Below are 25181 nucleotides of genomic sequence, written 5' to 3'. Positions count from 1 at the left end.
AGAGGTTATCACTGATTTGATAAGCTGAATTATGCATGCCCACATTAGCTGCGGAAATATGTTATGTTAATTAAGATATCTCAAAAATAATCGCCACTGGAGGGCAGGGAGAGGAGGTGCTGGCGCTGTCAGACACGATGAAGCAGCTCGGCCAAAAGCTTGTGAATGTAGTCATTGGACAGCAGCCAGTCAGCCGCAACATCTCCAGGCTAATTGTGAAATCACTGCTTCCCCACAGATGCTGCCGGGAAAATGCGCTTTCGAGGGCGGTTTAGAAGGAAGAGAGGGATTGCTTTCAACAAGTTTGCAACTTGCTAACAACAGGTATCAGGAGAATAGGTTTTTTTTGTCTCGCTGGAATTGAATGTTATTTCAAGTGTACCGGTAATTACATGGTTTGCATTTCAATCCCAGTGGCATTTCAGGTAGTGAATGATTGATTTCTTTATGTGTTCTCTGCCTACACAAGTCCTTTTTGCTTTCTTTCTTTCTTTCTCTCTTTCTTTCTTTCTTTCTCATGACCTCCTACCATTAAGCTCAACTAAAAATGTCTATGTACTGGCCATTCTATCCTGGCCTTCAACAATCATTATGTGACATTTGATAAATAGATAGATTCAAAAGAAACCAACAATGACATGACCTCTGCTGCAACATGCATCATACAACGTACAAGAGCATTGCACATACAGAAAGACCAGTGAAATGTCCCGTGGTCTTAGTATCACATGTTTAGACAGTGTTGATGCACAATTATACAAAATACATACATTATGCAATTTAGTAAGTATCTGTATAGGAAGGTAAAGTACATGTATAATTAATTCAATTATTGCATTTTTGTGTATAGCACTTTGAATTACTTTGTGAACGTTTGTTTTAGTAGGAATATTAAATACATCAATATTGGACTCGCCTGTGCAATAGATTTGTTAGCACAGCTTTTCATAAATCTCATATCTCAAATATCTCAATATCATATCATATCTCAAATCTTTTTAATCTCATATGAATCTAGCTTGTCTTTACTCTAATAGACATTAACAAAATATTTTACCTTTATTTATTTATTTTTGTATTTTTACTGTACATTTTCTTTCCTCTGTAAAACGTAGTCTCGAAAGAGTAGTGGGTAGAAATTCCACAGTCCAATTAATTCAAACAAAAATGACTTGTGGATTATATACATCTATACTCTGCTATTACAAGCTTTTGAACACAAAGGAAACTTCATTATTTAGTGTTCGTAAAGATGGCCTCGGACTGACTTGTGACTGACACACACCTGCAGCGCCTTCATTTCACACACCAACCAATCCGATCATATCTCACAAATACGTTTCTCTTATGGACAGCTTGATCAATTCATCACATGATTTCTTGTTTGCTCCTCTGTCCTTCTTCATCCACCGCACCCTAAAGACAAAATGGCCCCTGACACTTTCCCGATGTAAGCGTTTGGGCTGTCCCGTGAAGCCAGTGCTGCGGCCCTTGGGCTAGTGAATGGAGGGCGCTGACACCATGTGATGGCTCGTTCATTTATCTCCCGCTTTATTCTCATTTTCTCAGCGTGTCTTTCTGTTCTTTGAGGCCTGTCTCAAAGGTGAAGGTCACGGGGAGCTAGGGAAGGATATTGATTTGCACCTGTAAGGCTCTGGGTTAGATCAGCAGACCAGTCCATCCATCTTATTCTTGTTTTTTTCTCTTTTGGCACAAACACACACTCAACTCCTCCCAGCGCTTTTGTTTCACCCTTCTGGCTTTGGTAGCCCATAGGAACAGAAATGAACATGAATTGATTTACTGTAGCGCTGCATTTGGGGTTGATGTTTGATGGTTTCATAAGTCTGTCTAGTTTTAACACAGACATTTGTGACTTTCTCTTGCTGGTGACTTAACCACACTTTGGAAACTTTCAGAATTAAGCAACACTATTTTCTCCTTAATACATTTTAGAATCACAAAATTAACTGTTTTGCCACTGTCTACTCAAATGTCTTTGTATGAATCCTCACTTAATGGTTAAAAAACCTTTCAAGGGAGTGTTCTTGACCCAGACTGTGATTTCCAGCAGTTTTACATTTGTTTTTACAGAACTAATTGTAACAAACTGTATGTGTTCATAGTATTTGTGAGAGAAATCTAATTGTAGCTTTCATTATGTGTTAAAAGTACGGCCTCTGTCTGGAAACATCAATAACAAAAACAAAGACATTAGCACCCAATTAACATCGGTGGCGTGTCTTCTTTGTGGCAGCTCAGAAGGAGGCTCTGTCTGTGAGTTGATGGGCAGATAAAATGAACTATTGATCATGATCAGCGCAGCTCTGGGCCCAGGCAAACTGGGGCCTGTCTGATCAATATGTGAGAAAATCAGTCGCCCGAGATTTCCTTCTTGGTGACAATTAAAGCACAGGGCCACCTACAGCTGGGCCCGTGCACATGTCAGAACCAATCAGCCTGCTCCAAGTGATTCATCAAAGATCAGGTCCACGTGTGGGGGACGTCACAGGAGAAAGAGCGACATGACTCTTAATGCATAAGCCAAGACAATAAGACCGGGGTCGAAAGGCCATTCATAAAAGATTGTTTCATTTCCAACTGTGTCTGCAGCCAGAAGGGTCTCACTCTCAACTGCTGGGGTTATTTCAATATTCCTCTTTCTATATACTTCAACACATTTTAATAGATTCTTATATGCGTATTGTTCCCACTTTAAATTCAGACTAAACGAGGACCGAACCTTGAACTAATCAGAAAAAAAAACCGGGACTAAAACACGTCTACATCAGAATTAAACTGGGCATGAAGGTGTGAATGCATCCTTTGGTCCGTATGCATGATCAAACGGGACAATGTAGCATGAAATGGGGGTGAAGAGCAAGGAGGACATTCAGCCAATTGTCAGAGCTGAGAATGGCTCACATGACGCACAGGAGCTTGGAGAATGTGCAAAAACAGAAACGGGCTGATAAACACACAACTACGGTAACTTAAGCAATGATTTATCTGAGCCTGTTCCACTTAAAATGTTCCTTAATGGGTCTTCCGAGAGGGTTTTAGGAGTTGTGCATAGTGGACCCGCTGTCAATATATGTAAAGGTGGAGTGTAGCCTGGACACTGTTTTGTTTTGATAAACTACTTTGTTGCTTCGTGGTGTGTTGGATGAATCATGTTTTTTGCCGACTCCAGTTTTTATGTTAAAGTTGTGTTATTCTTATGACCTAAAACTATCAGTTTTATTAAGACTATTTCACACTGACCTTTACATCCTTGGCTAGAGGCATTCCCAAAGCAAACGCAGCTCCAAACTTACATTATTTTAATACCCTGCCCTTTTGTCGGTAGGAATTCAGAGAAGGCATAAAGTAGGTTAAATTTATGCAAAACCTTTAAATCTGTCAGAGCTGCACCTCCCACTACTTTGGAGTTAAGAACTAGAGGGAATCTAATCACCACCCACATGACCAAAATGTGTTCAAAAAGAGTCCGATAAAACGTACGTTTAACTAATATGTGCACTTGAAGAACAGTTTTGGCAGGATGGGTGTTCTCTTAGATATTTTACCACGCTGAACTGCCATGTTCTAACGCTCAATGCTTTGAGCTGACTTTACTTGGATATTTTCACATCCTTAAGTTTAAAAATATTATCTGATACATTTGGACTGCGTTTTAACCTTTAGTGAACGCAGCTGATATTTTCTACATTTTGAGCATCCTCGCAGCACTTAGATATAAGCATATGTGACACCAAATCCACATTCACATACATTTGAATATGTTTTTTTAATCTATAGAGTTGTTTTGGTTGTTGAGCAGAATCCGGTCTGCTTTTGATATTCGCTGTGGTGCCAACGGGGTAATTTAGCCTCTGTGAGCTGCCGATTGGAAGATTGGACGGGAGATTGGACATGTTGGCCAGGCTTTTATGTCCTCCAATGTAATTCGTGATAATATGGCTTTCTATATGGTGTGCACTGGGTCAAAAGGTGCCAAAGCTGTAACATTATTTGAGCTTTCTGTTATATATGCAGAACATCTTAAATTTGAGATTGTTACATATAGGGCCTTTACATTATTAACCAGCTGCATGCACATTTCAGCTGTAATCTATTCCATAATAAACCTGTTTTCCTGGACTCACCTTGAACCACCAGTCGTCCCTGAGCGGTGCGGCGGACTCGGGTGCCTGGTTTATTGGCAGCGCACACGTACACCCCTGAGTGCTGCACCCCCACGTCTGAGATCATCAGGTTCCCCGTCCCAAGCACCTGGATCCCCTCCACGCCGATGGGACGGCCATCTGCTCCGGGACACAGAAAGAGGAAACGTGAGATTGGCAACAAATGACTAAGGAAAGCAAGGAAAAGGATAAGAGCATGTTTTCGGAGTGTTTTTTGGAGGTATAGAGCGCAAATTTGGGCCGGGACATACAGTAGATAAACTACAATGAGCTGAAGGTGAACACATTTAGCATTCAAGTAAGTCTGTATTTTTTGCTGATTAGTTGTTGTCAGACGTGTCCGGTTGAGTCAGTTAAACATGGACCAACTGGTGGTGCAGTGGTCAGAAAATCTAAAATAGTTCAATAAAGAAACCAGCAGATAGACTTGTTTCGGATCTAATCCAGTGATTCACAAACAAAAGTGGACGAGCGTTTATCAAGGCGTACAAGGAATGACTTCAGATCGAAAAGCAAGGTGGAATTGAATAATTATAGGGATTTATCAGAAAACAGTTTCTTTTCAGTACATTTCACATCCCTAATACAGTTTCTGTTGTATAATTTGGCATGAATATAATAAAAACAATACAAAATAATAGTTATAACAGATGTTTAAATGAATAAAGAAACACCGGTGCACAGTGTAGGTAATAATGACAATAATAAGAGTGTGACACAAAGGTTAGGGGTTAGTCAGGACAAATAAGGTTGGGAACTGGTCTAATCCACCAATCAGTAAATCAATCAGTCTGTTCAATGTGCAGTTACGTTAATGCCGGTTCAAACAGAGGTGACACAATGCAAATGCCTTATTCGTTACGTAAAATTAAATTGAACAATCTTGGTCAGTAAACCTTGACCATCTTTAAATACTGTTGACAAATGTACTGCTTTTCCATTAAGCCTGTGGAAACCGTGGTGCAAAACTGAGCTAAACTCCAAAAACAGACCCAGTGTGGAAGTAGATTGCTGTCATCCCGTTACTGTACACAGGAGATGCTTGAGCAGTCATTGGAGACCGCAAACTATAACCGCTACTCCTAATCTCTTATCTCCTCGCACAATCCTGGCTGCGTCTGTACTTACATGATAAACTCACACTTTCCTCTGCCTCATATCGGCCATCGCACGCCCAACAATGACTTTGGTCTGCTTTTGATATTAGCTGTGGGGCCAAGGGGGCAATTTAATCCCATCTCCGACTTCTATGAGCCTCTGTGAGCTGCCGATTGGGCGTGTGAGAACGAGCAGGTTTCTGGACATACAGGCTTTTGTGTCCTCCAATGTCATTCCTGATAATAACACCATACGTTATGCATGGTGTGCACTGGGTTGAAAAGATGCCAAAACATTATGTCTGCTTTCTGATATTGGGGCTGTAAAAAGGATAAACAAAGGGACACATACACATAAATCTAGATTGTCGTTTTGGTGTTTCCCAAGTAGCGATGTCACAGTATCAAACAATTATTGTCTGGAAAAACCTCACAATCTAACAATTTACTGAGAAAATTACAAAACTAATGTGAAATCTTTAGTTTTCTTTCATTCCTGTTGTCTTAACCTGTTTATTCTAAAGAACAGCTTTAGGTTAATCAAACTTTCTGAAGGACAAAATGGAACAAAAACAGTCAGATTAAAAAGTACTTTACATTAAGATGTATTTTTTCGACTATAGATTGATAGATTGAATTAAACGAAAAAATGTTGCTTCTGAAATAGTCATAATTGTTATTTTTTAGTTTTAGTTCGATTACATTGTGGTCAGAATGATGATCAACTAACTTATAAATCTCGACAACCCAATTCCTAAGAAATGATTGCCTGACTCGCCAGCCCCGCCCACATTCTGTTCGAATGCGTAAGGGTCTGGAATCCTAGTCAAAGCCAATGAAGTCGTCGGCCATCCATTTACCTGTCCAATCTCAGGCAGAGGTTTTAACCCGTCACACAGAGATACAGAAGTAGCTCTTCACCCCCGTTCCAAAACATTCAAGATGGCGGACCCGGCTCGTGACCGAGTGTTTACTTCTGCTTTCGCTTCGGTTTGAACAATCAGGAAAGTCCGCTCTACTCGCCGCGATGAACGTGCGTTAGATGCGGTTATACGAAGGGCGTCATCGGGATTCAGGAGACATTTTCTGCGTTCGCGGGCAGATAACACGGAACACGCCTTGTTGACATGGGCTACGTAATATCCGGTCCAGCGTTTTTTGCGTCCCTTCTGGGTTTATGTGATTGGTTCTGTCTCTGCTCTTTAAACTCCGCCCTAGAAATTGAACCGCAGCGGTCGAGCCCCAGACCCACACACAGTTTTGATAAGTAGTTTGCCAAAATGTGGTGGGAATGGCTGGCCAGGCAAAAGAAATGATGCAGTAAACCAAATAACAAGGTGCAAGACATTTTCAGCAGTGGACTATATCTGTTTTTTTGATCCGATTTCAACAACTAACATCTTAAAGAATTACGCATTTTATCTTTGGTTTTGACTAAACAGAAGATAAAAAGACCTTATCAGAGCTTTTTGTAGCGCGATTCACAAAGCGGCCATTAAATCCTTTCGACATAATCAATAAAGGTGAACGTCAGTCCGAGCTGAGAGCTTTTGTCTCACGTGTAAAATATTGCATTTTGGTTGGACAGCTTGTAATCTGCAATGATAGATTGCGAAGAGGCACATATTCATAATTGATCTTGACAAATTACTGAGATGAAATAAATCACATCTTGTTGGCGACAAAGTGGCTTTCATTGTCTGCCATGCTTGTGTTTTATTGAAATGTGTGCATTTTCCATTATCTCTGACACTAAGAGCCTTTGCAGAACAAAAGTGAGTCTGTTCTTTTCTTGCCTTTATAAGAACATTTTCTCATTCTTCTTTACGCTTTTTCTCTGTTTCTTAGATTTGGGCCCTGCTAATTAACTTTGTGTCGGAAAATAGGGAGCGCGAGCTAGCGGGCGGCGGTGCCACTCAATGAATAGCAGCAAACAAACTCTGGCATTAAGGAGTGACTGATGTGAAACTATCAGATTCATTATGCAGCTTATCCCAGCCTCCCTGCAGTAATCTAATTCATACAAATCCCATCGTGTTAGCTTTTCATTCTAGCAACATTGTGTAAGGCAATACCCCCAATCTGATTATGCTTACTGCGTGGGGGAGGGGCAGCAATTTACATTCGGAGCAGCAAATAAGATTGGATAATAGGTAAAGAAAATAGATAGCGGATTGAAAAATTGGTCACGACAGACTATGAGTGATAGTCACGGGAGGAAATGCAGAAAACTCGTTGTATCTCTGTCTCCTCGTCGCTATTACTCAGCAGTGGCTCTAACTTCATGAGCAGCTGAAACGTGAATTTATCAACGCACTGGCAAACAGTGCTGTGCCCCGAGGCGCAGTGTTGGATCCAATATACACAATTGGAAGTTCGAGAATGGGCGCAATTTCGGGAACAGTGCATTACGCCAAGTCGGATGAGATTGGTGTTGCTAAGAGGCTTCAGTGGCTCGTGAATACTGTAGTGTAAATGCCCCTCACTGTGGACACATTAATCAAACGCCCTAAATGTAAAATTCATTCATGTAGTGACATATCTTTAGTAGTACAGTTTGATTTAGATCAACACTTGGCAATAGTTCAAACATCTTTGCATTATGGAAGCTTTTTCCCATTAAGCAGTTCTCATTTAAAAGAGATATGACAAGCTTTCAACTATGGCAAATCATAATGCATGCATGTGGCGTACTGTACTGAGCACATACAGTAAAATGCTTCTGGATTAGTAGTTTATGATTACGGTAAATTACTCAATTGTATGCAGTACCATAGCTTTGTATCTGTGTAAAAAATGGCTTTATAGACCTATAGAGACGCTACATGCAAGAAGCTGTTACATTAAACGCCTGATATTCATTAAAGATGCTATAATGTGATTGTGAGTGTCATCATCATCTTCTTAATTGTGGCTGCAGTGTGATATTCTTTGGATACTTATGTTGAAATATAAAGTGTTTCTATTTGGTTTCACTTAAATAAACCATGCTATTACGCTAACAAAAACACTTAATGATATGCACTGTTGTTTTGCCCCAGGACTTACGCTGCATTCATTTGATCTCGGAAACTCGGAAGAGCCAAACTCCGCCCTGGAAAAACAGGCTTAAACACAACTTGGGTCGGAATTTTATCTTAGAAACCAATGCGGATTTCCAAGTCCGACTGGGATTGGAGGACAGCATGCTGACAAACTGAGAGGGATTTTGGTTTATATTACACACTGACAAATAAAACACATTTAAGTCATAATTCAGCTTTATATTAGTTAACGATAAGCAATACAACGTTGCAAAAATATCTTCATTATATAATTTATTTATCAGCAATTTGCCAACAGAAAACAGCACATCCCCTCATATAATTCTCATATAAATATCAGAATAATAAGAGTCTTTTTACATATCTGTCCAAATAATCCGCAAAGACAACCACAGTAAACATTATGCACGTGTTGTTATTGTCGCCGTTGCACGTGTTTCGCGTGTGTTTCAGGGCCAATCTCACGAGCGGCCTGATTTTGGGAAGTCGGATGATTCCGTCATCATCTCTGAGTTTCCGAGATCACATGAACGCAGCATCATAGCGGTGCCTGCTATGCGCCCCGTACAGCGAGGCCTTTAAGACACTGCTCCACCCCCCACACTGACAATTACATACCAAGTCTGCTCCAGGACACGATGGGCCGAGGGTATCCCGTGGCGATGCACTCCAAAATGGCCGTCTGGTGCACAGTGAGGGTGAGGTTCTCCGGGCCGACCAGGATCATGGGCTCTTTGTAAACGGAGGATTGGGAGGCTGCGGACAGAAGAGGCAGCGGACAGCGGTGAGTTTGGTGCAGGGCAGGCTTTAATTGGATTTCTCCACAGAGCATTAACTCGGTGTACTGTATCTGTGCCATCGGACAGGTCGACAATGAAAAGCTGAAAAAATGCTGTAGCAGATAAAGCGAGAAGAATGGGCCTAGCTGTATTCTTATGATGGCGGTAAGAAAACAGGAGCGTTTCGAGGCTGATTCGCACACGCTATTAACTGTAAATGAATAAATGCACTGTATGCTAGCCGTATGTGGCTTTTATTGAGCGTACCTGAAATAGTTAGGAGTGCCTCTGTGCTGTGTTTGACTCCAGCGTTGTTATGGGCCACGCAGCAGAAGCTCCCCCTGTCCTCCTCTCGCACTCCAGTGATCTGCAGCACGCCTGTGGGCAGCAGAGTGTACCTGCGCAACACACAGTGATCATCATTTACCAAGGTGATATTCATAAAAATACATAAAACAAAATAGTAGGGAGAAGAATTTGAACATTACATGCACCCACTGTGGCTTGTGATGTATGTATCCTTTGGAAATGATATTAAAACTCAATAACCACATTATAGCTTTCTGCTTTCTAACTCTACGCCTCCAAGAGCCGTTAAAGACCAGTCAAAAGGGTAAACCTGAATAATAATGGTACTCTACATGTGAAGTGGTGTGTAACTTAAGAAAAACATGTATTTGTTGGTGTGAGTGATGGGGAAATGATTATGTAATCAAGCGTATAACAACATCATATATTTTTTGTTATTAGGGTTGCATGTTATCACACCAGAACTTGCAGTAACCATATTCAACGTGCATTACATTGCTCTAATTCAGGGCTTTTTTAATTGACCTCGGGGCCGACTTGTTAATTACAAAGTAACCACATTAAAGGAGACCTATTATGCAAAATCAACTCTTTGGAGCTTTAACCATATTGTAATTGTTTTCCCTTCTCATTAACCCAATCAAAGTTGTATTTAGAGTGATTCATGAATGTTTGAATCATCTTTATTCTTCTACGGACAAGACACCATTGCTTTGACAGTCTCCGCTCCACATATTCCCCACCGATGCACGCCCACTGCTCTTTGCATACTTTGTTCTGCAATTTTCTTTTTTCTTAAAAGGGGACATACAAAGGATTCGGCAGCATTGCCATTTTGGCACAAATGGAAAAAAAAATCTGCTGCTGGCTATAGTGGTCTGTGGCTCTCCAAAGGCGACGTAACGTGAAGAGGCAGCGCAAATCAACACAGCAGCTTTCAGCGGAATAGTTTTTTTTATTAAGTTGCTTTAGATAAATGTTGCAACATAAATCGTATTGTAGATTAGAACTATATAAACAAAAGCACAATAGGTATTTAACTGAATTATCTGCGTGGACCTAAAGGTGGTGCTTGCACTTCCATCGGCTTTGTCTCTACAGTGAAGAAACTGCTCTAGTACATTTACATTTTTGTAGCTTTCCATAGGTGATTAAAGTGTGTGCTAAAGTAGATCTTCAATGTAGAGACTGTTAAAGCCCACCTCTTGTCGCTGGTGTCCACAGGATCCCCATCTTTCTCCCAGCTGATGACAGGCTCCGGCAGCCCATGGATCTGGCACTGAAACCGAGCCACTCCTGCTCCTTCTGCATGAACCGACTCCGGCTGGACATGGAAGTCTGCCATGGCTGCAAGACAGAGAAAGGGAGAAGATGTTTTTAGGTCAAAATACCCCAATACAGCCGCAGCACCTGAAAAGCTCAAAGCCTGGATGCTCTTTAAAATATATGCCTAAAACAGTCAACATAAGAAAGCCCCTATCAAGTTTGTTTTGGCCTCAAACACATATTAATTTAGTCAGCGGTGGACTAGTAAAATTGCTTCGCTTTGACACAGTTTGACGTGTGCACGATGCATTTATTAGCATACATTACACCAGGCAGTGGAGATAAAGGATGATGATTCCCAGCATGTGAATACTGACTGGCTGAAATGAGGTTGGTTAAAAATTGCTGTATAGTCGGCTTGCGCTGGGCTCCGGTAATGGTTCTTGAAATAAAGTGGGACTCTCATCTCTGAAAGTACATGCTGCTCTCTTAACTTGCCACAACACTCACAGACAAATGACTTTACACAGAGTGGAGCCAATGAGAACACACTGCAGCCAGCGTAAAGTTATTGCGCGTAAAAATAGTACATTTATTGTCTGCAAATAAAACTTTCCCTAAATAACCTCCTGATAGCGTGGTCTAATCTTAGATGGAAATCCAATCTCCCCAGATGGAGAAGGACTACATTAGCAGTTGCTGTTTCTCGGCTTGTATTTTTCAGATAGAAAGCTATATCGGGTTTAACTATCTCTACAGGAAAGTGCATTTGTTGTGGCAGTAAGTGATGCTCTGAAGCAATGCATATAAATGTGACAGAGGCTGGAATCAAAACAAGAACACATGATGCAATGGGAGGAACTGTGCAAAGATCGGCTCAGCTCATGCTCATGCTTTTAAAACAACAAAAATGTACCTTCAAATTCAAGACAAAGGTCCCACATAGGCATGACTTCAAAAGTAAATTCTTAGTTGGTAATCAACTTTTAAACATGGTATATTGTCTTCTCTTCTAAATTATCACTAAAAGTTGCAGAAAGAAACATGCATGTTTGCTCTGATAATGTGTAAGTTAATTAGTGGATCTTTCAGTCTTCAACATTTTCTCTTTTGCAACTTTAGTTTGTCTGTTTACTGTTACTGTTTATCAAATATTCATAATAATACATACATTTGGTCTCCGTGTAAACATACTAAGATCCTTCAAATTAGCACGTCTACTGCTCTCTATGTTGCCCCTTAGCAGAGCACTCTAAGTACATTACAGAAGAGCTGAAGGTTGTCCTTGGCTGGATGTAGTTACGATGCATGGATGCATACAGTATGATCTGCCATCGCTAACAATGACAAACAATAGAGTGGTGGCAGGCGTACCACACTGTCTCACACCACGAGTCGTTTTTGAAATGCTAAGTATCTGTCCGCACATATATGCACCCAACACATGTATCCGTGTCCATGAGATAGTATTTGTATGGGAATAGCGAGCCTCATTCAACTGCACTTCACATACTATCCAGCTCTGGTGCAAACAAAGGCGGCATCCGAGGAGGAGTCCACGACAAACTCAATTAGTGAGAGGGCTTTTCTTCCAGCATAGTTCCCATACACCTTCTTCAACACAAGTGGTCTTATTTAAATGTCAGCCATAATTAAATGAACGAACGAGGACTTATCTGAATACAGTCAGCAGCAACTCACTTATTATTTCATAACCTCTTGTTCCTTTTACTGATGGCTATGCATAGAATGAGGCGGTTCTTTTGTCCATTTGCAAAACATTCACTGCCCTTGCTGTTCTTCCATAGCTTTCAATGCACTTAATGATGTTTAACAATCAACAAACCATGTCTTTTTTTCACCGCAAGATGAACAGTTTTGTTTCTCCAATAGGCTTATATCATTGATGTTGTGATCTGATGTAAGCGCGGTTTAATAGATTATGACAGATAATGGGTCTGAATAAATGTAGTTGGAATATTATTTGCTTTGGAGTGCCATTACTTTTCTGAAACATGAAGGTGTCACTCCAATTAGGCCTCGCTGTGTCCCTAATGAGAAGCGCAGCATTCAGCAACACGAAATGACCTTAGCTCTGAATGCTTATGAAGAGATGTGATGGAAATTTAACCATGGTAATTCACCATTCATCCTGTTTCCTGGCTCTCACTTGACATCATACATGGATACATCCAATTATATATCGTTTTTGTCCTAACATGTTACATTTCCCGAAACCACCTTAAATCTAGCACATGCGTTTTCTGATTTGAGGCCATATTTTATGCGTCTCACTGGAGCGATTCAGTTTAAGTGCTGATCTCAAGGGCCCTGTTCTTCCACATGGGACTCAGAGCCCCAAAAAGAAGTGTTTTAGGCCTCACACAGACCACTTGCGGGAACAAAGTACACCATATTTTATAAGTCAACCAGCACATTCTGAACTTGATATAAGAAGTTGTCCCCCGCTGCAATGAACCCTAAAACCCCAAACCACAACTTTGCACATTGTGAGTATATTCTAGCAAGAACATAATAGGAGGAAGACAATCCTTTCGCTGTTTTTCTTAGCTACTGTAGGTGTTGGCAGGGATTCTCTGGTTCTTGTAGCAGCACAAAGCCTCGGGCAGACACTTGCCGAGTTGAAGCCCTGAAGGCATCCAAGAACCTTCTATAACAAAATGTACAGAAACCAGCGGCTCACAGTGACTAATGTCATCAAAGCACAGCGCTGTCCAGGAATATAGCTGCAAATGAAGACACACACATGCATGAGCGCACACATGCGAGGCTGTGCCTGCTGCTGTTTGCACAGCCCAGTCAAAGGAGCACCGGGGACAAGCAGCGAGAGGCAGAAATACACTTGAATGCTGTAGAACAAAGGAGTTAAAAAGAGGACCAGTACCCACAGGAGCTTTCTTAAGCATCTTTGCCAAGTAGTCATGGTGTCCATCGACAGCCCCCCTAACGGGCCCCACCCTGGCACTCATGCATAAAACATGACTCCTCTAAGAGGCCCCCACCCCTGCTCCTATCGACTACATATCCAAAGAGACAATTGAAAAAAACAAAACAATGGGCTTACTTATGCAAATAAACACATAGAGGCTGCTGATGTTGTAATGCAGCATGTAAAGGAAAATAGCTTCTAGTAATCTGCATTGTGCACCTGCTTTTTACTGTTAAGGGGTTACAGGGTTTAAAGTGATGCCCAGAGCTCATGCACATACAAGCACATTCAAAGAGCTGCTTCAACAGAAACACGGCTCTCAATCGATGCAGCGTGCTGCCGTGGAGAAGGCGGACACACATGAGGCTCTATCACTCATCCACACAGCCACTGCAACACTGCTTTCCTATTGTTTTTCATTCTTCCTTTGGAGGCTGTTGACAGACAATCACACATGATTAAAGGCTGTCCACTAGCAGCATGACGCTGCTGGCTTAAATGGAGCAGGTCTAATTACTGCAATAAGGCAGCGAAAGGCTGGGGTGCATACTAAAAAGAAATCCATACACAAGTGCACAGAGAGGAGATGGCTGTGCAGCACATGTTTGATGCTTCCTCAGTGACAAGCACAAAAGAAGAATGAGCGATGTAGTAATATGAAGGAAGGTCAGAGACAGTGAATGTGCTGCGCAGTGATTTAGACAGAGAGCGCCGCTGTAAATCAGACGCAACTCTGGGCTTTTAATAAGAGCCAACAAGTGAGATGCACTTCCCATTATGTGCAACCAAAAACACTGACAAAACAACTAATACACTGATGTACTGTAGACAGGCATGTCTCCCGTGGAGACACAAAGGCTGAAATATTAATGCGGTACACATTTACAATTACTGATTATTGGATTTGAGGCCAGTCAATATTGATGAATCTTCCCATCCTTCAATTCCACACCACCGCTCATCTACAACAGAGCTCTTTTTCAATCTCAACGCTCACATGGATCTAATGAAGAAGTGTAGATTATATGGTGATTATTTGAATGACCCTTGCAGAATTATTTTTTGCCTAATAGCTCCAAAGTAATGATCCTTTTCTCCCCCACACACACAGACCTGCAAATAATTAACAATCAGGATAATGTCAGTGAAAACTCTGCCTCGTCAGATGAAACCAGTCGAGTGGCGAGGGCTTTTTTCATTTTCCTCCTCAAAAAGCACTTGCACGCTCATGTTGTTTTGCTCGGTGGATGATTCATTGATATGAGTTAATGATGCCAGGAGAAGGGCCACATATCCTGCAGCACCATTCAAGCCTGCTGCTAGTGCGGATAGGTCCTGTAGACCCATGTTCTCATGTCATTGCCCTCCCGCACTCCTAGGACACTACTCGCCCCCCTAAACCCACCTCCCAAGTGCATTTCAACCGTTTTCTCTCTTTACCCCTTAGGCCCCGCCCCCCTCTGAGCCCTCTCAAGCTTGTGACATCATTAAGCGCATGTTGTTCAAACAGCGGTGATGATTGCCGAGACCACCCCGCCCCCAGCTCCTTTCCACCTTCCCTTGTGTCACGGTAAACCAGTAAAATAGAGATAGCGGCCCATAAATAATAAAGATCCCCGGCTCGATGCTATATGCTGTTCCAGCGTGAAGAGCGTGCACTTCAACAGGCTTTAAACAGGCATCACCCTAAAATAGCGAGCTCTGTACTGGGACCCTTGAGATGGCATTTTAATGCAGATGTGATATTTTATTGGCTCCTTGCTTGCCTCTACTCCCCCCTCCCCACCACCAACCTCTTTATACCCCCCACTCAACCAGCCCATATCCAAGCCACGGGCACTTGTGTGATCAATCTCCTGCTTGGTGGTGCGTGATGCTTATTACCTACGGAAAGAGAAGGGCTTCAAATGCATACGGCAAGCTCTGTCTTTCCCTCAACGCTCCCATTCGCCTCTTTTAATGCATCGGCACATCAACACCTCACTGTGTCACAGCTTTAGCTTCACTGGAGACACACATCTGGGGCGCGCAGGGCTCAGGTGGCTGACGTACACATGGAAATAAAGACAGTATGGGACTTGTCAAGCATATCCTTTGATCATCTAGATTGAAAGATGCACAGCCAATATTCAGGGTATAATAGGGTCTATATAGATATACCGTTAAAAGCATACACTGCTGAACATATATTTCCCCACAAGGCCAAAACCCTTTTCAGTGAGTGCATTCTTTGGACAACAGTAAAGAAGTACAACCATTACTGAATTGCCCAATAACACATCAAGGTCTTTGGACATAAGAATGACATAGAATATTTCATAAACTGTGTGTGGAAGACTTTTATTTTATTTTTAATGAACTGAACAATGTATAGGGAGCTGCATTATCAAAGTAACCAAGGACAGTTACAGCTCAACATTTCTGCAACATTCAAAAGCTTACCGGAAAGCATGTATGACTTTTCTACAATTGATTGCATATTTTCTCTGCAGCCTCACAATTCTATTCCACTTTCTATATTTCAGACGGCCTTCAACAGGTGAGAGATCACCCTTTGTTAGCTCTGTATGAATCAATAAAAGTTGCAGTTTGCGATCTACACTACTGCCCGATGTGGGTTTAAAAATAACACGCTGTGAAGAAAAGCGCTCCATAAGACATTATTCAGATGCATATTTCATGTATTCTCTGAAATGGTATTCACAAACACACCGCCCGGTCCCACACGTCACTGCGGTGATCTTTCAGCATTGTAACAAATGGCATATTATCCCACACAGATCAGCTAAATGTCAACCAAAGGACACGGGCAATCTGTCGACTTCAATTAATGGCTTGCTTCTTCTTTTGAATACGTTTCCACTGTTTTCCCAAATCCTCACTGCCCTTTGGCCCTGAATGACGATTTCACATTCCTATCAAGACAAATTTCACAAGCCTGTTGTTTTAATAGGGTATTTTGTTCAGGCTAGTTTGTGTTCGGCTTTCTGGCAATGTGACTGTCCTTCTATCGAGCTGATCAATATGAGAAGGATTGTGTGCACTAAGTTAAACATAGGAAGATTGATGGCTGCTATTAAGGTGCACAGTCCAGGCAAATGGAAGCAACAAGGCTACAATACTGCTCACAAAAATGTGATGTGTATTTTTATTTAATTCTTTATTTACAAGCACAGCAAAGGAAAGGAAAGTATCCCTTCAAGCAATATTAAAAGCATTATTTCCTGACTGTCAAAGCATTCATACAAAACAAGATTGTTTTTCATTTGGATTGGTTCCTGGAGAAGCTACAAGTTGACAATTGGCTCCCGGCAAAGATTTGGACATACCTGGGCATGCTTCTAATTATAAAGACATTTTAAAAAGTAATTGCTTTTATAAAACATCCCTCGAGGCTGTAGTCAATAGAAACAAATTGCCCTCTATTGTAGTGTTCTAAATCTTACGATCTCAAAACAGGCCCTTAAGAGCTGTTGAGTCTGTATTGAGTTTGTAGCTTGCCATACAAATCACATGGCTTGCTAAAAATATCAACTCTAATTTGCTGAATTAATTGGGATTACACACATTCTGCATATAAACAATCTAGTTAGCATACACTGGAATCTGAGAGAGCCAGACTATTCTTTTGGTTTTGGTTTAACGTCTATTTCAAATCAAGTAGGGATGACTATTTGGTCAATCAATAATCCTGATTATTCAAACTAAAATATAATCATTGGGACAGTTTTAGAAGGACAACTAAGTATTTTGAATTCAATCAATACTCCAAAAATGCATCTAAATGTAAAGATGTAAAGATGTTTATTTGGCTCTTTGCATCACATTCACTACATTTTGTCAAGTGTCAAGTTTCATTCTATAAAGCTGAACAAAACTATAGTAACATGTCAGACAAGGGGAATGAGAGAAAATGAAAGATTTGACTGTTAATTGTCTCAGTAATTGTGAATAATCATAATCAACACAAAAACATTTCATTGTGACATCATGGCACACAAGAAGACAGAAGATTATTTGTGGGACCCTTGGAAGAAAGAAGCCTTCGCCTCAAGCAAATGCAGTTCTCCTTGGTCAAACCTGGATAAATAGAGAAAAGAAATATATAATGTCGCTTCTGCGTTTTCCCTTAAGAGACTCCATATTTTAGCGTGCCTAACAATTACACTGCTTTCTAAATGCATCAAAGCTAATCCGCTAAATGAATTACACACATGTAAACACTATTATTCAAACAACATAGTTAGCATACACTTTGGAGACATATGCAACAGCGCCCTCAAACGCCCCTCTGCACATCACTCCCACCCACTTACCCTCCTGAGCACTAACCCTCCCTTTCCTCTCCCCTTCCCCGCCCGGGACTCCGCTCTGCTCCAGCCCCAGCACCCTACATCTCGACACTAAGCCCCAAACAGTCACTTCAGCGCGCACACCCTAATTAAAGAGGGGGCTATTAAAGCACAACAGATGCTGAAAATTAAGGGATTATTTAAATTACTCACAGCCTGGGATTGTGGGTAAGATTAGTGTAAGTGTAAGATCTGAGTGAGGACAAAGGAGACAGAACGCACTAAAATAACAGTTGAATTAGGCGGACAAAATTAAGGTTTTACTAGTTTTACTCAGAGTCAACTGGGCTGAGTATTAGGTGGTGTTCTTTAAATACTAAATACTGTGTCTGTTTCATTTGCAGCAATGCATTAGCGTGTGCACAAAACAGTAACAAAGAAGGGATTTGGTGTAAGGATTTCATTTTCTGTGATGTAACATACAGTGGTGGAAGGGCAGAGCCGTGTGCAAAAAATAAGTAAAAGTAACACCTAAAAGACTTCCTTTAAGAGTGAAAAGTAGAAGTATTTCACACAGATTTTGTGAAATATTCAAGCATTAAATGTGGTGATTTTGATGATGATGATCTTTGGTCAACTGCAGTAATTCAAATACATCAACTGTATGTATATTTGTTTCGTTTGCTCAAAGCTGGGGCTTGAACTCAAATCCTTTACACAAAATGTCCTCATCAATGCGCTAAACATAACCTCTAATCATAACAAATACATTCTTTTCTCAGTCCAGTTCCAAAATGTAATAGTAGTAATATACAGTACAGACACCTGCTCTCAAACTTATTGTATTTAAATGTTTATTCACTAAAACTTCAAACAATCACTGATAATAACCAGAGCAATGGCTTTACCCCACTCAATGGAGCCCTCTCTTCTTTATTGTTTGGGACAGTGGGTTTTCCAAACGTCTTGTCAGATCCCTCGCTCCGTGAAGAGACACAGATGTCTTTCTTTTGGACAGCAGGTGGGCCGTGGATTTTAAGTGCTAGGAGGATACTCTATGCTTTTGTCTCCAACGTGCTCACATATCCAGCCCTTTGGCCCATAGCGGTCTCACGAGGGTTCATCCTGTGCATAATGCGGTTCCCCCTTAAGAACAAACTCAAAGGACAACCAGGCAAGGGCCGGAGCACAGTACGCTAATGTTATCATTCAAAACTACGAAGATAAATTGCACAGACCACACATAAACAACCAAGAGATCAATGTAGGCTGTTAGTGGCAGTGCTAATGGTCCTCAAGCTAGAATATTGGAATTTAACCAAAACTGAGCTCCTTCTGCCAAAGGGGAAGCTCTGTTGCACTATCGTCATTAACATTGAAGGGTGAAAGGAACGACTAGCATTTACACCTTTAAAATGAGCAAGTTTTAATCCATGATCTCCAAAACAGCAACAAGATTCAACAAGGGGAGAAAAACGGGAGGAAGTTGCATTTGTAAAGAGTATAACCAAAACTATTCTATACCTATATTAGAGGTGGGAGATATATTGAAAAATGTACATTATTGGAACTGTTGTTTTGGAGGTATGCAAAATAGGAATATTGATATGTAAAAAATAATGATAATTACAATAATGAATATTTTAAATAAATACATAAAATTATGAACAATTTTCTTAAACATTTATACAAAATGTATTTTGTATGGCAAGATATTATTACTCTCACAGACAAAAACAGTATGACACATTTACCACAAGGTTCCTGACATCCTTCATCTTCTCACCCACTACTCTCTCCCGACCCACAACGCTCTGGTTATTCCCGGGAGAAAGAAATCTAATTAATATCACAAATACCTCTGCATGCATTCAAATGAGTCGCTGTTCCCATTACATTACATGAGCTTATATCAATCTAAATTATGTTCCTTCACTGTATAGACAAAGACCAACCTCCTGCCATGCCAGTTCTTCCTGAAATATATATGAATGCTCAGCGACATCTGGGGTTAAATCAAAACATGTATATTCAAATGGAAATGCTATTAAATACTTGTCGTACAGGTCTCCGCCTCTTGTTTTGTTCGCGCTGAACTAACGGAGGCCCGCAGACAGCAGTGACACTGAAATACAACCGCGACGGACATTTGGCATCACAATTCTGCCCATTTCTCGCCACATTACTTCCCCCACATTAACGAACAACTGTTTGGAAGAGGCCGCTTTAAGGACCTCGTAAAAGTCAGTATTTTAGCCTTTTTTCTGGGGGATAGTTTGCGCAAAGAACCACATGCATTTGAAGTATATCTGCATCCTCCAACTGTCTCGAAGGTTGTCTGGAGTTTGACTTTGACTTTGTGGCTCCGAGCAGGTTTGGGGAGATCCCAGACAAGATGGATGACCCCACATTTGGCACTCCCGTAGGACGAGTGAAAGCCGCGAGGCGGGGCGGGACGGTGCGCTCCAGTGCACCTCACAGCACCCAGAAAACAGGACGCTCCAAATGTCCCAAATGGCTGTGTAAATCTCTGCTCAGTCTGGGCCACATGTGAGAGAGGGTGGTCCTCAGCAGGGACAGACGAGAGCTCGGGTCCTGGTCTGGGGTGAAACCCAGACTCAAGGCTAATGTCAAGTTACAGTTTGAGCTGACAGACAATAAGAACAGGCCAAAGACAAACTGTTGTGTCACAAACGTATGCATACTTAGGTAAAATGATGTTATTATCTCATGCAATCTTCTGTATGGTTAGGTATAATTAACAGTTTATTCTTATTTCATGTAATAATAAAGCCTAACACTGCATTTAGTTAAGTAGATCTGCAGTTAATTCTTATTTTTAACTTTATATATTTTGTATTGAAAATGTCTAAGTCAAAAAAGATCAAAATAGGGGTGGGTGATATTGACTAAAATTAATATAATATATTAATTTTAGTCAATATATATTGAGTATCCCAATGACAATATTCTCTCAATCAAAGTTCACAACAAACTTTTAAATTTGTATCAGAAGCATTTTAAAATTACAAGCGATATACTCTTAAATTAAATGTTTTATATAACATCCCGAAATTATCCATATTTTGATCATTTGCCCACCTCTAGTTGAGAAGCGTATACAGTACAGAAAGTACAAGTTTAGTGAAGTCAGTTCACATGTTAAGACATCAGGAGGTCAGACAGGTCAGCCAAAGACACGTGGTTTCAAATTCTTTTCACCTTTTCAGAGATTTACAGTGCATTCATGGCTGACATTATTATGCATCTTGTGTCAAAGTTTGGCCCCTAACAGCTGGATGTATGTTTGATTTACATACAGCGCTGTGCAACGCATAAATCTACTGTGGAAAGCCCTGAATAGACTATAATTACTATTTTATACAACCCATGTCTATTGAATCAAACACTGCTGCAGAGTCCCATTTGCTGGTTCTCAAATGTTGGCAGTAAATGCAGATAGCTATCTCCACTGAATAGCACTGTTCTCTGCTTATCCGTTTCAAGCAGACCAACTCTCATTTTAGCCTGCTTTCCCCAGTCCCTCTTTGTCCTCTGGCCCCTGCACCCGGATCCTAATCTGAAATAAAAACGAGCTGTCAATTACTGCCTTTAAAATGAAAATGTTTCCATTAGAGCAGCTTGTGTGTGAATGGTCTTTTTCATAAGACCAGAAAATGGAAAGAGTGTGAAACAAAACACCTGCCCTCTACTTCTGCAGGCACGCATCAATACTGTGGACAAGATAAATTATTTTATTATTCAGAAAGCATAATGCATCTATAATATGGATTAGTACAAAACACGCTTGGAAAATGTATCTTGGTGTGAAATAAATCTATATCTAGGTGCTTCATAAATCACAATAAAATACAATATTTTGGAAAAAGCCAATGTTTTGTCAAAATGAAATTGAAACAGATTAATTATGTAGCTTCAGTTCACTGTGTATTGCAGTGATATCAAGACTAGAGCACACAGCCAAATCAAAGTTAACAGCACAAGAAACTACAATGTTACATAATATTACATCTTTATTGAAATGACAAAAATACACTTTGAGTCAATTTGGATATTTGGATCTGTTCTAACCATGTGAGAATTGCAGCTTTGAGTGATAAGAACTGATTTATATTTAATCATATGTGTTCTCAAAACAATTCTCCAATCAGAAAGCAGAATGACCCTCACACGAGTCTCTCATTTGAGTGACCGTGTCCAATTCGCTCAAATCCAGTTGGTTTAAATGTATAGAGTTACAAATGTAACCATGGTTCTATGAATCTCTGAGCATTCAGTTCAGCACTGCCCTCAGGCGCTCAGTAGGGATTAAATAAAACAAAAGGTCTGAATGGTCACTACCTAAGCAGTAGTACATTTGTTTACCAGAGATTGGTTGTAGTTTTTCTTTGCTGAGAAGAAGAGTCTAAAGACGGGACGCTCTGGGCCAGTTCAGCCATTTGCTTACTACCTGTGAACATTCGTTAATCTGCATCTCTATTATTGGCCAATGACTGTTTCATTGTTTGATTTTCTAACTTTCTTCTGGTAAAATCAACAATTTGGGAATGTTCTGCAAAGCAACTGCTGTTGTGATTTTGGGCTGTCCAAAAATAAATTGAATTGAAAACTCAAATCTAAATTCAATGTCACAATATTCAAATTAATGACAGCCTTCTCCTGAATATCTTTCGATGTGGACAGTTAAGTGAGGAACCGTGGTCATTGAGCTACATTGCATATAAAATTAGATAGAGCTTAATTAATTTGAGAAAAAAAAAGATCTGTGCAGCTCTGAAAGCCGTCACCAGTCAAACACTTGGACACACTTATCCACGCTCCACAGCTCAAACATGGCACAGGTATGGACCGCCGCACCGACACCACTGACATGCACAAAAATGAGTTTCGCTCCATCCCATCCACCACACGGAGGATCACTCAGGGCCCTCTCTGCCCCATCAGCTCCTCTGACAGCAGTAATGAGTTTCTTCTCCGTGCAAGCCAACTGGCACCCACTCAAGGGAATTTTTCAGCCTGAATTGCGGCCATTAATCACAATCCCGGGCAACGCAGTGCCATCACATGTGTGGCAAACAGACATTGGTTCGCGGGGGGCAATGGGGACCGTAGCATAGTGAAGGAGCAGAGTAAGTATACACCGTGCACTGATGATGCAGGTCTGTGAAGAACCATAAAAATGCAATAAGGTTTAATAAAGCTTCTTACAGGGAGGTTACTGTGGGGCTGGGATCAGCATGGAGAAGAAAGGGAAAACCGCAGCAGATGCTCTAATCTGTAAATATGAGTTTAGTTAGTGTGAAGAGAGCGGCTGGGGTATCAATCACCAGCAACAAGATGGAGATGTGGCTGCCAGGAGAAGCAGCATCATGAAAAGTAAACGCACCGTCTAGATTAATAGATTTAATCTGATTTAATTAAAATGGTGGTGAAACTTAGCAATGTACTAAAAAAATAAATAAAACTGTTACATAATTTCTTAGAATGCTGATTATAATATTCAACATCAGAGGCATATTCTGTTTTAAAGTCACAATCATGTCACAATATACATTTTAGTGTCTCGATTATTGACAGAAGAAGCCTCTAAATGTTTCAATGATTCACTTATTGACCAATTGCAAAACAACTGTGAAATCCTTAATTTTCTTTCATTCACGCAGTTTAAATAAATCACCATGCCTTTTTGAATGATAAAGTGATGTGACAAAAAGAGCTATCTTAAAAAGCACTTTACAGGTTACATTTTTTAACTGAAGATTGATTTGAAATGACTTAAATTTGCTTCTAAAATGAGCATGATTATTATTTTTAGTACTTACAGTTGTATATTGGGGCCGACAATCACAATCATTACTTAACCAAATAATCTTGACATTCGTAGCTACAAATCAAACTGAATGGCTCTCAACTGGACTTAAACACACCAGATCTGAAAAGCCAAAAGCACCTACAAACAAAAAAAGTCACAACTGAGAAAATGTGACTTTTATCATTTAAATTCCAAAACAACTAAGCCTATTTAGCTCCTGTTATGCACCGTTCCAGACTTAGTCCCAGATTTGGTCCCAGACTGAGTCCCACTTGCTTTGTTTATATGGCAAACAGACCCAGTAGAATAGTGACAGGACGACCATAGAAATGACTGATGAAGTTATGAGAAAATTAACAGCTAAACAATACTGCCATGTCAAAGGGCAAAATCTGCCTTAATTCCAGACAGAACATTGTTTGGTGCACGTCCCATCTTTTGACAGCTGGAGCTCCTCTATTCTTTGCCTCACTCATTCCCTCCATTGAAGCAACCAGCTGACTGCGGTCACCAGGGATATTACTGCCCCTTACCCATCTACGAAGGCCCCCTAAACACCCCACCCTTTGCCCTAATCATGATAATATGCAGCACGCAGCGACCCCCATCCCTTTTGTAGGCACATATGCACTCTGCCTGGCCACGCCCCCCAGTACGACAGTCTTCGCACCGATGTAGGCGCAAATAAAGCCGCAGCAGGAGAAGATAGGGGAGGCCATGTCACGAGCACTTAGCGTTACATGACAGTGTGTGAGAAATGAAAGGCCTTTGTCTCCGCTGCGTTTACCTACACCGCACTGGAGGACAACGAATGCAGTGTGTATTATAATTCGTCAGATAACCAAACGCTGTATAGGCTTTGAGTAAACCAAGATAAACATCAATATGTGTTTCTGAAAGGACAACAGAATAGTGCGTATATTTGAAGGTGACTAAGGATATATGGTATACATTTGAACCTGCGCCAGTGCAAATATCTGGTACGTTGAAGGGGAATATGGCTCTAAAATAACAAAAATAAAGAAAATGTATGTTTTACAAGAACTTATAGATACATTTGTGTAACTCAATGAAAAAATACTATAGTAGTTGCCAGAATATTAGGTCAATAAGTTACTTTTCAAAGGTTCATTAAAATGTAGCCAGTTGCACATGGTCAGAAGTCAAGATTTGTTTTAAATATTAACATCCTGGGTTCACTGATGTACGTATAGGTCAAGTAAGAGCAAGACAGTTTCCAAGCACCACATGAATGATTTGTGGACTTAAACGCTGTTTGGGAAGAATAATAATATTTAAATAAAATGTTCTGTTTTTACATAACAGTCTCCTGGAGAGAACCAATTCAAAGTGCAAATTTACACCACATTTGTGACACATCTGCATGGAAAATACTAGTCATATTTCAGTTATGTTCAGGTATA

The 25181-nt window shown here is 40.6% G+C and overlaps 1 protein-coding gene across 1 annotated transcript in view; it reads right to left on the bottom strand.

Annotated features, from left to right (window-relative positions):
- igdcc3 (immunoglobulin superfamily, DCC subclass, member 3) overlaps window positions 1–25181 on the bottom strand; it is a 70381-nt gene that overhangs the window by 21767 nt on the left and 23433 nt on the right. The window contains exons 3-6 of the mRNA XM_072464501.1: window positions 10619–10763; window positions 9375–9505; window positions 8947–9084; window positions 4149–4307 (exon numbers count right to left, since the gene is read on the bottom strand). Coding sequence (XP_072320602.1) covers window positions 4149–4307; window positions 8947–9084; window positions 9375–9505; window positions 10619–10763 — 573 coding nt within the window. The remainder of the gene's footprint in view (window positions 1–4148; window positions 4308–8946; window positions 9085–9374; window positions 9506–10618; window positions 10764–25181) is intronic.

This window comes from Eucyclogobius newberryi, unplaced genomic scaffold (genome assembly GCF_026437365.1).
Source record: "Eucyclogobius newberryi isolate DKJ021-1_F unplaced genomic scaffold, fEucNew1.0.hap1 SCAF_5, whole genome shotgun sequence".
Taxonomy (NCBI): Eukaryota; Metazoa; Chordata; class Actinopteri; order Gobiiformes; family Gobiidae; genus Eucyclogobius; species Eucyclogobius newberryi.
The sequence above is the reverse complement of the archived record's forward strand: the minus strand, read 5'-3'. Positions and strand labels throughout refer to the sequence as shown.